This window comes from Rhincodon typus, chromosome 2, assembly GCF_021869965.1.
Source record: "Rhincodon typus isolate 14 chromosome 2, sRhiTyp1.1, whole genome shotgun sequence".
Lineage (NCBI taxonomy): Eukaryota > Metazoa > Chordata > Chondrichthyes > Orectolobiformes > Rhincodontidae > Rhincodon > Rhincodon typus.
In genome coordinates, this window is record NC_063333.1 from 72,453,487 (window position 1) to 72,468,373 (window position 14,887).

Here is a 14,887-nt window from a genome sequence, read left to right on the forward strand (position 1 = left end):
TAACTACAAACAAAACATTTTAAAAACTGTCATTTATTGTCTTCAGACTCTAATTCAAAGAGCTGATTAAATATATAGAGTCAGTTTGGCTGTGGCATTATTGTGAGGATCTTGCAGTGGATTAGATTTGGTACCTTATGTTTCAAAGCCTTCCCCGCACAACAAATCACCTTTCTCTTCACCCATTGAACTGAATATACTATATTTTAGGAACAATCTGATGACAATTTTTGTATTAATGCCCTGCATCAATTTGATGAAAAAACCACACAAGACATCAAGTGGAACACCACTCATATATCCACTGTGAAGGTTGCTTTGCAATCAATTATCCCTCTATTCTGTTTGGTTCAAACATGGTCCTGGAACGGCTTGTTTAAGTCAACGTTGAAAAGGTTGAATTACGGACATTAGGTCCTGTTTGTAACTGCAGTTTGTGTTTTGCTCCTTTCCGGGTGCCTCTTGGTCTTTTGGTTATTGGATCTGTGTATATGCCATACTAAAGCAGCATTCTTTTTGTAGGCCAATGGGATACCTATTCCAAGAGTTTTTGATCTATAACTTCACTCCATGCTCAAACATTTATCTGTTGTTATAGACATGCATGGCAACACCTACAAGGAATTTGATTTTTGGCATTGTTTTAAATTTGAAAATTACTGTAGCTTTAATTTTATTCCATTGGCCACATGGGTAGTATCATCATGAGTCTTGACTTCTCATGTTTTGTAATTTTTGCTAGAACTAACTTATTTTGACCATTTCTACTTCATTGTTCAGTTGTTGGGCATGTCATAATTCATGCATTTTAACCATTTGCTGATGTGACATAATATGTACTTGTGTATTTTCCCCCTTGTCTGATGAGGAATCTCTGGAATTGGTAATTTTGGCATCCAAATCTTTGGTAGTCACTGAAATCGGTCTTCCATAGTAACACAGACATCTTTGTCCCATAAAATGGCTGTGCCAACTAGCTGTTCCTCTGAAATCATTGTTGGATTCATAGCTTAAAGTCATCCACTTAAGTATGTATATATGTGTTGTGTTCCTATAATGTTCTGATGATTTTTTTGAGGATGCATTTGAATTCATGCTTCTCAAGATCACACCAGTGGCTGATCCCTGTTCTCATTTGGCATCGGGCACATTCCTTCTTTCATTTTAACATCAGTTTTTCTGTAACACCAAATTCTCTCAGTGCCTACATTGGTATTTGATGAGTTAGTAAATGTAATGACTTTCACTTGCAAACAGCTTTATTCTTTTATTCCTTTTGGGAGAGCTTGCATTTCTGTTTGTTATTTCCACACACAGTCGGCCCTGCGTGGGCATCTCTTAAACTCCCACTCATCTGCTTGGCAATATGGTCCATATTGCTTGCTCGATCTAACTTAAAAGATGAGGCAAACATGCATTTCTAAAGTAAAAGATCAAGGCTGACTCTACATGAGAGAACAGCATTTCTTAGCAGAAAAGGGGTGCTGACTGATATGTCAATTTTGGGGTCTGAATTTGTCACCAAAATGAATGGAGTAATTTTATATGCTGGGCTGACTTGTACCCCATGATTTCTGGTTCAGAGTAATAAGGCCTCAGGAAATATTAGGTATATTTTTCAATTTATCAGCAAACATCAACATGGATTTTTGTGAAAGTTAAATATTGAAGTAAATGATGATAACAGACAAGTGAGCCATAAATAAGGTAGTTATATGTAGAATGTTCACGTTTTCTTTTAATAGAGGGAGTTAAATTTGTAGCATTGACTTTTCAAATGTAATGTATCTGCCAAAAGTGAAATAATATCATGTTAGCTTCAGCTCACTCTGTAATGGTAAATAATGGGCCCTTGTGTAGTAATAAATAGTAACCTCAATCTGATTTGATTAGCGACGATAAAGTAACTGCTGCTTCTAACCCTCAGAATTTAACATATTGACTTAATTTGCTGAATGTGAATTAAAACCAAATGACTAAACTAGTTGGAAGAGCTTGTACACTGATAGTATGGCTTATATTTTATTTTAGCTCTAAATTAAAAGGAGAGATATTGCAAAAGTATTTTATTTACATTTGATTCCAATGCAATGTGCAACTTCATTAGACAAAAATTACAAGTCTTATATTTTCACTAGTTAGTTGAATGTTATGGTTGGGAAATAATTTCAATGTACAACATTTCCATTTTCAGTTAAAATACAGTATTTTGTTTCTGAAGTATGAATGGGTAATACTTGCTCAACTTCACTCCCTTCAGCTAGGAAGATAACTTTCCAGCAGTTGTATCCAAACCAACTATGAGGTATATCTGAGAATGCCCAGAAACACTGTAATATAACCCTCATCTTCAGTCTATATGGCCTGCTTCCACACTGTAGGGATTCTAAGTTGTAGGCGGAGTTCTAAATGTGTCAGTGAGAGGGGAAAATGTGGGTATAGAAATCATAGAGAAGGTCTATGATACAATTAAATTTAGCATGGTCAGGGAGGAGGTTCTAAGTATTTTGACCTTGGGCAGAACAAACTTTTTTTGGATTCACTACTTATTCTGTACTGCATTATTATTTCTTCTTGTGTAAATAACCAGTAAACTCATTCTGTTGTTACCTCAAACCTGCTTAAATTGTCTCCTTTTAAAAGATACCTTTTTCCCCAGACCAAACAACGTTGTCTACAAGGGGAGGAATCACTTCCAAAATAACCTTTTAGCAACTAACCAAGGGGTGGGTAAATAAAGAAGGAAAGTCAGTTCCACCCCCCTCACCTGGCAGCTAATGATTTGAAGGTATACTGTCTGGAACTGTAACAAATTGGGGAACATTACCTTCAACTGGTTGTGACATCTGCAAGAAAATATCGCTGTCATTGAAAGGAATACATGCAGAAATGTGAGAATCTTTGAGGAATCCTAGTCTTAAAAACCCATTGGCAGATGGTTACTATTTCTTTCTGCTTATTGTCCTTTGTGTGTCAACTTAGGGAGAGGATAAAGGTTTGGAGATCTGAAATGCCAGATATGTGCACAATTTGGATGTGACATGTATTTCCTGGCTTCCACAGCTTGAATGGGGATCCCTCCCCATTTTCCACATTAAACAAGTGAATGCATACAACTGTTTACACATGTTTTGGGTGAAATTGAGCATTAAAGGTTGTGAAGCTGCTTCATCAAGTAAGATTTGTCTTGAGTTAACTTTCTACAATTTGGCAGGATTCTGCTGTAGGTGTGGACATTAGCCATATGATTCAGTAACAGTAGAATTGGCACTTTTGAAGGCCCTCAGTGTCCAAGGGAGCCCCAAATTTCCATCAGCTTCTGATTTGCCAATTCCCAGACAAAGTTCTACTGTTGCCTGTGTAAACACAATGGACGGAATGGTATCCTTTTGCACCATAAACACTTCTATATGTTTAAATTGCATGTTTGAATACAGGAGTGAAAAAAATCCTGCTGTAATTGTACGGAACCTTCATGAGATTATGTCCAGAGTATTCTATACAGTTTGAATCCCATTATCAAAGGAAGGATATAGTTCCCATAGGGGAAGTGCAAGAAAAGTTCACCAGACTGAATTCTGGGATGATGCAATTGCCCTAAAATGAGAGATTGAGGAGACAGTGTTTTTTTTCTTTTTCAAATAGAAGATTGAAAGGTAATCACACTTAATGCATGCAAAGTTTTTAGAGGGTTCAACAGAGTTAAATCCAGAAATGTTGTTACCCCTGGCCTAGAACGTAGGGACAGAGTACCATAATAAGGAGGTAGGCTATTTGTGATTGAAATGAGGAATAATTGTTTTACTTGGAGGCGGTGAATCTTTGGAATTCTGTACTTCGGAGGGCTGTGGAGGCTTAGTTATTGAGTGTATAATGTGAGATTGAAACAGCTCTATGTATTAAGGATATCTGGGATAAAGGAATGGTGTAGGGAAAATGAGAAAATGGTATTAAGATAGATGATCAATCATAATCTAGTTGAATGGTGGAACGGTCAATGGGCTGAATGACCTAGCCTTGTTCCTATTTTCTGCGTTCCTATAAGTGTAACCTAGAAGAACAGATGATTTGTGCTGAGGTTTGCCTAAACATGCTGGAGTGTGGGGAAATAGAAAGAGAAAATATGGGGGTCCTGAAGTGGCAATATGTATTGGTAATTTCATTATCTATGGTATGCTTTGAATTTAAAAAGAATTTCCTGAAGAACCTGGTGTAATTGGTCGGATATTCCTGCTGAGAACCTCTTCCAGTGCCTGCTGGAATATCTAGGGCCAAGCTGACATTCCCTGGTTTAAATACTGGCAAACACTTGCTCCACAGTAAGCACATCTTATTTATTGATATTTACTGTGTAACAACTGGTTTCCGTGTAAGTTTAAATTAATTTTGCCTTGTTAAAGCCCAAAGGAATTTCTCATGTAACACGTAATTAACTTCAGCCTAGTACATGGAATATTTGATCAATAGTACATTGCTCTTGCGTGCTTAACTTATTGTCTCAGGTTTGAAGCACTACAGAGACTGATGAAATATTCTATTAAGAATTTGGCCCCCATTTCCACTTTGGTGAATGTTTGTTTGTTTGTTTTTATTAACAAAATTTTATTTTTTATTTGCAGGCTGATCTCCTTTCAAGATTTCCTTGCATTTGAATCTACTTTACGTAAACCGGATGCCTTATTCATTGTTGCTTTCCAGCTATTTGACAAAAATGGCCAAGGAGAAATCAGCTTTGGTGTGTACTGCATACTAACCAAATGTTGGGTAAACCAATGAAGATAAAAAACAAGACTAAAAATGTTAGAAGTCAAAGTAAAGCAAGAACTTAGTCAATCAATACTCGAGTGAAGCATAACTAACCAGTGCTTGAGTGAAATATGGGTTTGCATTTTGTGTAGTTTTTTCCATCAGAGCCAGAGTTCTATCTGAAATATTAAGCTATTAATTTCTCAATGCTATTTAACCACTTTGGATTTCCTTCATTTTTTTTGTTTCTAGTTTGTAAACTGTGTTATTGCTAGTTTTCATTGTAAAACTGTTATTAATTTCTAAGTGCATATTTTCTAAAGGATTTCTAAATTTCTAGTGTCTACAGCATTAGGTGTGATCTTCATCCCCAGAGTCAACTACCACATGGTATTTTAGTTTCTTGTAGAAGTTATAGCAATACTTTCTCGGCCATTAACTTCTGCAGATTTTTTTTTTTCCTATTTTCTCCGATCTGTTTTGGATTTACTGTGGATACAATAACCCCATGTAGGGCAATAATGGAGTATACCAATTGTTCTTTGTGAAGTAAGGTATACTACAAAATACTGCAATAATAATACATCATAAGTTCACCTGTATAATGTCTCCAATTGCAAGTAGCCCAATTTGAGGATTTGTCTGAAGATCAGATTGATGCAGGTCATTAGCCTGCTTTGTTCAGATGACTACTGTTCTTGAGAGAGCGAGCTATTGCCCTGAGGGACGTTGTCTTAATCTCCATTCCATAGAACCATAGAGATCTACAGCAGTGAAAAAGGCTGTTTGGCTCATCGTGTCTACACCGATCATAAACAACTACCTAATTATTCTAATCCCATTTTCCAGCACTTAGCCTGTAGCCTTGTATGCCTTGGCATTGCAAGTGCATATTGAAGTACTACTTAAGTGTTATGAGTATTTCTGCTTCTATCACCCTTATAGGCAATGAGTTCTGGATTCTCACTCTTGTCTGGGTAAAAGTGTTTTTCCTCATATCTCCTGTAAACTTATGCCATTTTCCTTAAGTCTGTGCACCCTGATCATTGATCCTTCCATCAAGAGGAAAAGTTCCTTCCCTTTTACCCTATCTATGTCCCTCATAATTTTATACATTTCAATCATGTCCCCTCTCAATCTTCTCTGCTCTAAGGAAAACAACCCCAGTCTGTCCAGTCTTCCCAGCCGAAATTCTCCAGCCCAGACAATAATCTGGTAAATCTACTGTGCATCTTCTCCAGTGCTATCACATACCGTCTATAATGTGGATTCCAGAACAGCATTCATTACTTTAGCTGTGGCCTAACTAACATTCTGTACAGTTCCAGTATTACCTTCCTGCTTTTAAAGTCATCCTTTGATAAAGGCAAGTATACCATATGGTACCTTAACCACTTTATCCACCTGCCCTGATACCCTAAGGGACGATTGTACATGCACAACATGGTCCCCCTGATCCTTGGTGCTTCCCAGACCCCGCTTTCCATCATGTATTCTCGTGCCTTGTTTATCATGCCCAAGTACACCTCACATTTATCTGAATTGAATTCCATTAGCTGCTGAGGAGCCCATCTGATCAGCCATTTATATCCTCTTGTAGTCGAAGGCTTTCTTCCTCACTGTTTACTACCCTACCAATTTTTGTATTGGCTGCAGTCCTACTGCTCAACCCTCCTGTGTTCAAGTCTGAATCATTTCATATAAACCAAAAACAACAAGGACCCCAACATTGACCCCTGTGGGACACCAGTGGATACAAACTTTCAGTCAAAAACACTGCTGAACCATCACTATTTGCTTCCTGCCACTCAGTCAATTGTGGATCCAATTTGCCAAATTTCCTTTGATTTACTGTCAGCCTCCTATGCAGGATATCTTAAAAAGCCTTGCAGAAGTCCAAGTGGACTACATCAAAAGCATTGTGCTCACCTACACTCCTGGCCATCTCTTCAAGAAGTTCAGTCAAGTTGGTCAGACATGCCCCCCCGCAATCGCAAAACCAATAACCACATGTAGCCCAATAATGGAGTATACCCAAATTACACTACAAAATACGACTATAATAGTAATACATCACAAGTTCATCCATATAATGGTTACAATTGCAAGTGATGTTGACTGTTCTTAACCAGTCCCTGCCTCTCCAAATGCAGGTTCATTTTGTCTTTCAGAATTGCTGCCAAAGTTTCCCACCACAGTGGTTAGACTAAGTGTCTATATTTCCTTGTTTATCACTTACTCCCTTCTTTATAATGGTACCACACTGGCTGCCCTCCAGTAATCTGGCACCTCTCCTGTGGCCAGAGAGGAGGAATTGAGAAGTTTTGCAAACACCCCTGCTATTTCCTCTCTCCGCAATCTGGGATGCATTTCATCTGGCCTTAGTCATTTATTTAATTTTAAGCCTGTCAGACCACTCTGATCCTAATCTCTGGCTATACTAATTTCTTTAATTATATCACAGATCTTCTCCCTGATTTCTATACCCAGACTGTCCCTCATTAGTAAAGAGCAACCATATGCATTTAGAACCTTACCTACATACCCTGGTTCCACATACATTATCTCTGTAGTCCTTAATGGGCTGATTCTTTCCTTTTATTACCCTTTTACCATTAATATACCTGTAAAACAACTTGGGATTTTTCTTTGTTTTACCTGCCAGTGTCCTTTTTTATCCACTTTTAGGTCTCCTAATCTCTCTTTTAAGTTCCCTCCTGCACGTTCTACACTCCTGTAGGGAGAAGGAGGGGTAGGGCTTCTGCTAATTTGAGCCCCCTGTATCTGCCACAAGCCGCCCTTTTTTGCTCAAAGCAAAGCTGTATGTCTCTTTATCTACAGGGTTCACAGGATTTGATTTCCCACCCTTTTTCTTTCTTAAACATGTTGGCCCTATATTCTGTATATTTCCTTCTTGAGTGCATCCCACTGTTCTGAGACAGAATTACTTGAAAGTATCTGCTTCCAGTCCGCTCTGGCCAAATATTAGATCTTATTAAAATCAGGCTTGCCCCAGTTGAGAACTTTGATTTTGGGCCCATCGTTATCTTTTACATAACAATAACGTAACAATCCTTGATCAGTTCTTGACACTGTGCAATCTTCAGCAATTGATCAGTTGGAAAACAAGTGTGTCATGTCTACCATGGTCAGTTATCTTTCACTAATTAGGATATCTGCTTCTTTTCCCTCGAAGGGGGCTTGTGCTCCACTTTTACCAAACCTTGACCCCAGGCCTGTTCATGGTTATTCATTTGGTTATTTCCTTGGATGACAGAAAAGCTACAATCAACCATATAGTTACACTGCACAACTCTGTGGTCAACTGAATTTTCTCTTGCTGACAAATGGTCACCAATTCAGTCCATTTCCTACTGATTTTAATTTAAACACACATATTCCTTCAGGAAACCCATTAGGACACCATCTGACTGACTTTTCAGTAGGACAAGTTTCACGTTTCTCTCATTTTGGTTACCTACACTTCTTGAAATTAGCTTTTGCTGTAGAGAAGGGATGCGAGATGAGAAATCACATGCTACTATACGTTTAACCTTTTTAAGAAATTTTTATTTACTAAAACTAATGTGTTGTGCAAGTTTGTAAGTACAACTGCATTTTGAAGTGGAAGTCTTCCTGAGAAAGCTTATTGTCCAAACAGAAGACAGCATGTGTTTTATTATTGACCTGCTTACAAAGCTTATTTGTCAGAAACGAAATTGTGGATTCCTACACCGAATGTTATTGACTCTCTTTCTTCTTCTTTATTCATATATCTGCAATTCACTGCTCCTGTTGCCTATACACTATTAGAACTGAAGTGTCATTATGCTATCTTAAAAGAAGGTTGGATTGCAGTTAATCTAGAAAATGAAGTAATTATATTGTCAGTAATCAATGCACTAGCAAATGCATGCAGGTATGTTTAAAATACCAGTATGAAGACCACCTTTGAACTTGTAATTACAGTTTGACAGATGTAAATGGAGTAGACACAATTTAAGTACAGGCATTATTAACAAACAAAAAAGAAAAATCGATGCCTAAGTCAATGATACAGGATAACAATTTAAATATTCAAACTCTAATCAGGGGTTTATGAATGGCTGCAAATATTTGCTATTTTATATCTTGATTATACCACTTTTATATGAATACCTACTTTTCTTCAGTTAGATGCTTATGACTCATTTGTTGCATAACACATTAATGTATTTTTAACAAAATGAAATGTGAACTCAACCATAACCCTTTAAATATCATTTATATAATTTTAGAAAACTGTGTACAATTCTGATCGCCATTCTAAAGAAAGAATTTGTTAAACTTGAGGGTGCAGAAAGGCTTTACTAGGATTTTGGCAGGACTGGAGCATTTGAGCTATAAGGAGAGGCTAGATAAGCTGGGGCATTTTCCCTCTGGAATGTCACAGGCTGAGGAGTGACCTTTATAGAGGTTCATAAGATCATGAAGGGCATGGATAGGGTGAATTGCCAAGGTCTTTTTCCTAGGGAAGGGGAATCCAAAACTAGAGACCATAGGTTTAAAGTGAGAGGGGAAAGATTTAAAAAGGACTTGAGGGGTGACTCTTTCACGCAGAGTGGTGCATATATAGGAATGGGCTGCCAGAAGAAGTAGTGGAAGCAGGTACACTTACAACATTTCAAAGGCACCCAGATGGGTATATGAATAGGAAGGATTCAGAGGGATATGGGGCAAATGCTGGCAAATGGGACTAGGTCACATTGGAATGTCTGGTGGCGTGGACGAGTTGGACTGAAGGGTCTGTTTCCAAGCTGTATAACTCTATGACTCTGACTCTGTATAGGACGCGAGAAACTATTTCTCCGTTTAACACAATCTAAATCTTTCTTCTCTTAGGATCTGCAGCTTGAATGTATTTTGTTACAATCTCAGTTGAGACCAGTAACTGTTGAGAGGAAATTTGAACTCCCAGCTATTATTTGAGAGAATTACAACAAGATTTCATATTGAAAACAAAATTTTAATTCTACAACATTAAACAGCTAGTACTATTAACAACACTATTTCATGAACATTTGTACCTAGTAATTGAACTGAAAATCTCAGCAGATCACATCCCATCCTAATTCTGTTTTTACCCAAAAGTTTCCTGAAACTTTATAAAGTCTTGAAGGCTTCTTTGCTTTTCCTGGACCAAACCAAGGTGTGCTGTGTTCCTTACAAATTCATTTAACTATTTTCATTGTTTCTGTATTCTCTGAACTTTGAGATTACTTGGGATTCTTCCATTATGATCCTCCTTCTCCATCAGTACCTCTTGAAGTTTGACTCCCCACTTAAAGCATGCATTCTTGCATAGTGATACCTGCCAACCTTCTGCCACTGGCTTCAGTTGCTTTACAGTCTCCCATCCATGACTCAACATTACTGTGGCAGCTTTCTGCCTGTTCCTGTTCCCAGAAACCAGTTTTCGCTTTTGGTGAGGACTTGTACATGCAAAAAACAAAAATCAAATAAAAGCAATCCTGCAAGCAATTCCCATGGCAGTGGGGTACACATGAGACATCACAGATAGAGGCCAAACTGATTTTAAGAAAATCCTTGTTTCCAGAACCCAGAGGAATAAATTTTATCTCTTATGGAAGCAACTCAGTTCTGAGGAAGGGTCACCGGACCTGAAACGTTAACTCTGTTTTTTCCTTCACAGATGCTGCCAGATCTGCTGAGCTTTTCCAGCAAATTTGTTTTTGTTCCTGATTTACAGCATCCGCAGTTCTTTCGGTTTTCATTTCAAGGAACTGCTTTTAGCCAAGGTGGGAAGGTGGATTTTTAATTGCAACTGGAACCAAATGGAACAAGATGACAAGTGCCCAGTGACAGAAATGATTAAAAATAAATATAAGAACACCAAAGAGCAGCATGGTGGCTCAGTGGTTAGCACTGCTCCCTCACAGCACCAGGGACCCGGGTTTGATTCCAGCGTCAGGCATTTGACTGTTTTGGAGTTTGCACATTCTCCCCGTGTCTGCTTGAATTTCCTCTTGGTGCTCCGGTTTCCTCCCACAGTACAAAGATGTGCAGGTTGGGTGGATTGGCCATGCTAAATTGCTCGTAGTGTCCAGGAATGTGCAGGCGAGGTGGATTAGCCATGGGAAATGTAGGGTTACAGGGATAGGGTGGGGGTGTGCGTCTGGGTGGGATGCTCTTCAGAGGGTCATTGTGGGCTTGATGGCTGAATGGCCTGTTTCCACACTGTAGGGATTCTATGATTTTAACTCAACAGTTGAAATATTTGCAATATTTCTATTTGCATTCATCTTTTGTAAGGAACACCATCCCTTATTTAACATTGCACCTGTATGAATGTAAGCTTGATTTTACATCTTTATCGTCTTTTCTTATGGTTAGCATGCAATAAAATTGCACTTGTTCACTCAAAATAATCTTGTAATTGGTTCCTTACTGATGTTGTACAAATTGAGTAACCACACTTAAATAGAAAGAGGTATAACCTTGTGCTAAAACGAACACAGTCTTTGTTATGGCCAACCAAGGAGGTTGAAAAGAGGAGAGCTAATTTGCCCCTTCTCACCTGGTCATAAAAATTGTTTTCATTCTAATTCTAATCTCTTGATCTAAATTAGGATCATCCTTAAAGTTATCTTAGGTGTGTTTAACAGTTTCTCAAATGCAGACTTTTTTCCCCATTTACCTTGTATTTAAAAATTCAATTCCCATCTTTAAAAGTTATGTTCCTAAAAGATGTGAATTATAAAATTATATGTTCACTACAATCTGCATAATGTGAACTGATCACTTCTGTTGTGGGTTTATTGCCATGACATTGTAGTATTCAATATGTTAAAGTGAAGCAGAGTTCAGATAGTGACTTTGGCTAGTTCTTGCAACTCTCAGACAAGAAATGTTGGTACTTGGTGTTCAGTATTGACACCAGCATAGCTGCCACTTAATGCCTTGTTTATGTTGTGGCATTATGATAATGGAAAAACTGGCAGCCAGGAAAATTTGCTGTGGAAATCAGAGCAGATTCTAGGTGGGTACAATTGTCCACTTGCTCCAAACCACTTGGATACCAGGCGCCAGTGCCTTAGGCACGTACACCCAATATCCACAAATTATGCAATCCTGGCACTTGTCCAATCCACCTACAGGATGCTTCCACACTTCAGTGATGCACGTCAGGCTGCACTGGCAACTGTCATTGTCATGCTGTAGCAAGAACATTTTATGTTGAGTGACACACATCCAGCTCATGGATTGGAGCAGGATGCAAACTTGGGCTCTTCACTTGCTGTCACAGTGTTCACTTATTCTAAGCCTACCTGGATGTTTACCATATCCCTGCGTTTCCTTGCCTTGCTATTTTGTGAATTGCCAGAGATATGAGGCTCATGTTACTGTCTTGCCATGTCATTTAATGCAGAAACAAAACAGGAAACTTGCCAAGGTTGTCAGCAGGCCTCATTCTAGTAAGGAGGGTAACCTTGCCTTGAGATCCTGACACAATAAATTAAGGACAGCCCCTGATACGAGTCTAGAGCCTGCCCCAGGCTGTCGGAGTCTGCATTCTTTGCTGATGAGGAGTGAGAGCTGATTTGGAATGAGAAGCAAGTTATTATAGAAGATGAAAGTTGGTGGTACAGCTATTACTGTTGGTGTAGTTGCAGAGGTTTCCCAAATAAATCACTCAAAGAGATCACTCCGAAGGCATGGAGGGTTAGTCATGTCACAGGTTGGGATGGGTCAGAGATACAGGGGAAGAATAGTAAGAATAGTTGAGCGTGAACCTTGCTGAGAGGTGGATCTAGTAGTAGAGATTAATTAGGTGTGAGGAATCACACAAATTTAGCCTGGCAGATTGGAAAAGGACATTGACTTTCCTCCCACAGTTCTAGGCTTTCTTCTATATGACTGAGACTGCTCTAACTTGGGTTACAATTTTGGACCAGATGGCATTATCTGCTGTTGTTGACTGTACCGCAGGTCTTGCAGAAGAGGAATTCCTGCTTGTGCACCACCCCAACCAGCAAAACTATTCCAGCAAAATGGGATGCTGATTTCCTCCCACCTCTTTGCCATGTCTGGGGCAAACGTTGGGAATGTGCAAGGCAACTCCAGAGTGACGGTACTTCTGTGGTGCACAACATGCTTTTAAATAAAATGTCAGTCAGTTCGGGATCTCCAGTGATTGTTGGGTTTTCTGGAATGGCGATGGTAAGATGGGGCAGAAATCAGACATGGTACTCACCATAAGGACTAAAATGCCAAATAATGCTGCAAGCTTGGTAAGATACGGTGAGAAAATCCACTGGTCCTATGGCAAGTATTGCTTGACCAAACAATGCAATTTGGACTTGGTTAAAAAGCTGAAAAATCAGCCTTTAGTTTTATTTTGGATCAAATCCAAGATTTTGTCTCAGACACTTCTAGTTCATATTTTAAATTTTGTAGAGGCCATACGTTTTGAAGGATTGTGGAAAGTAAAATTTAAAGTTAAATGGAAATACCTGAGTGGTTTCTTTGGAACATGGAATTTAACTTTGATATACATGAAGTGATGCGTTTTGGAAGAAGAAACAAGACAAGGGAGTACTCAACGAATGACAAGGCACTATGAAGCTCAGAGGAACAGAAAGATCTTGGAGTGCTGGTCCACAGATCCCTGAAGGTGGCAGGACAGGGGATGATTGCCTTTATCAGTCATGGCATAGATTCTAAGAGCAGGGAGGTCATGTCGAAGATGTATGGAATTTTGCTTAGGCTACAGCTGGAGTGCTGTGTGTATTTCTGGACATCACACTAGATTTAGATTTAGATTTATATTTAATGATCACATGTAGTCAAGTACAGGAGAACATGAAATGTATATAATATCGTCACCCCACATGGCACCACCTTAGATACAAAGGTACCTTGGTCCGAAAAGACTTAGGTACAAAGTAGTAAAAGAAACAAGGTTAAAATATTAAGCATTACCTTCATAGAATAAGTAGAAAAATTATGATATAAGGTAATAGTTAACATTAAAGTCTATCTTAGTATAAACTAGAAAAATAAAGGAATAAAGTTAAAATTTCAACAATCTCTGAGTCCTCCACTTAGCTCGCTCTTGGGAGACCTCAGTTGCCTATTCCCGACACCACCAATGCTACAGATACCAGGGGAACCTCCCTCACCGTTCACACTTTTTGGGCCATGAAGCTACAGTTTCCCCAATCTCCTCCTCCTGCCTCTGGAACCTGCCCGGGCAAGACACCACACAAGAGGCTAGGCCAGGCTGGGCTAAGACATCACCACGAACCACCGAGAGACTAGGCTGAGAGACTGCCATGGGCACTGCACCAGATCTACACTGAGACCAGGAATGAAGAAAAGAAACACCAAGAGAGGAGAAATAAAGAAACGACAAAGAAACGGATGACGAGGACGAGCTCTGGCTGAAGCATTCTACTCTGCTGTCAGCTTGATGGTAGAGGAAGAAAGTGATTGCACTGGATGGGGTTCAAAGGAGATTCACTATGTTGTTGCCTGGGGTAGAGCATTTCACTTGTGAAGAGAAGCTGGATAAGTGTGGGTTGTTTTCTTTGGAGCAAAGAAGGTTGAGGGGGACTGAAGAGCTGTTTGAGATTGAGGGGCATGGACATGGTGGATAGAAAGCAGCTGTTCATTTTATTTAGAGATTAATTAACAACAGGGCATTTTAAAGTGAAAGGCAAGAGGTTTAGAGGGGATTTAAGGAAAAGTTTTCTCATCCAGAGGGTGGTGGGGGTTTGGAATATACTGACTGAAACAGGAAACCAAACAGTCTTTTGAAAAATACTTGGATGAGCACTAGAAGCATCATAACATTCAAGGCTATGGGCCCAGAGTGGGAGAGTATGACTAATATAGGCAGTGGTATATGTTTTGGTGGTATAGACTTGATGGGCTGAAGGGCCTCTTCTGCACTGTCTGATTCTATGATTCTAAAATATTTAATGGGCATTTTGGGTATTTTACGCTAAGACATAATATGTTAAGGAGTTATGTTATGCCTTATGTTCAGGAGTAGTGGGAACAAGTAGTGGCATCCGATGTATAGATATGAAAGTATTGTAGAAGTGTGCGGAGATGCTTGCGACAGTGAGGACCTTCA

At 39.1% G+C, this 14,887-nt stretch overlaps 1 protein-coding gene across 3 annotated transcripts in view; it reads left to right on the plus strand.

Moving 5' to 3' along the window:
- LOC109919150 (calcium-binding mitochondrial carrier protein Aralar2) overlaps positions 1-14,887 on the plus strand; it is a 222,699-nt gene that overhangs the window by 78,022 nt on the left and 129,790 nt on the right. For all 3 annotated transcript variants that reach the window (XM_048617775.1, XM_048617779.1, XM_048617785.1), the window contains exon 3: positions 4,620-4,735. In XM_048617775.1, the coding sequence (XP_048473732.1) occupies positions 4,620-4,735 (116 nt within the window). The remainder of the gene's footprint in view (positions 1-4,619; positions 4,736-14,887) is intronic.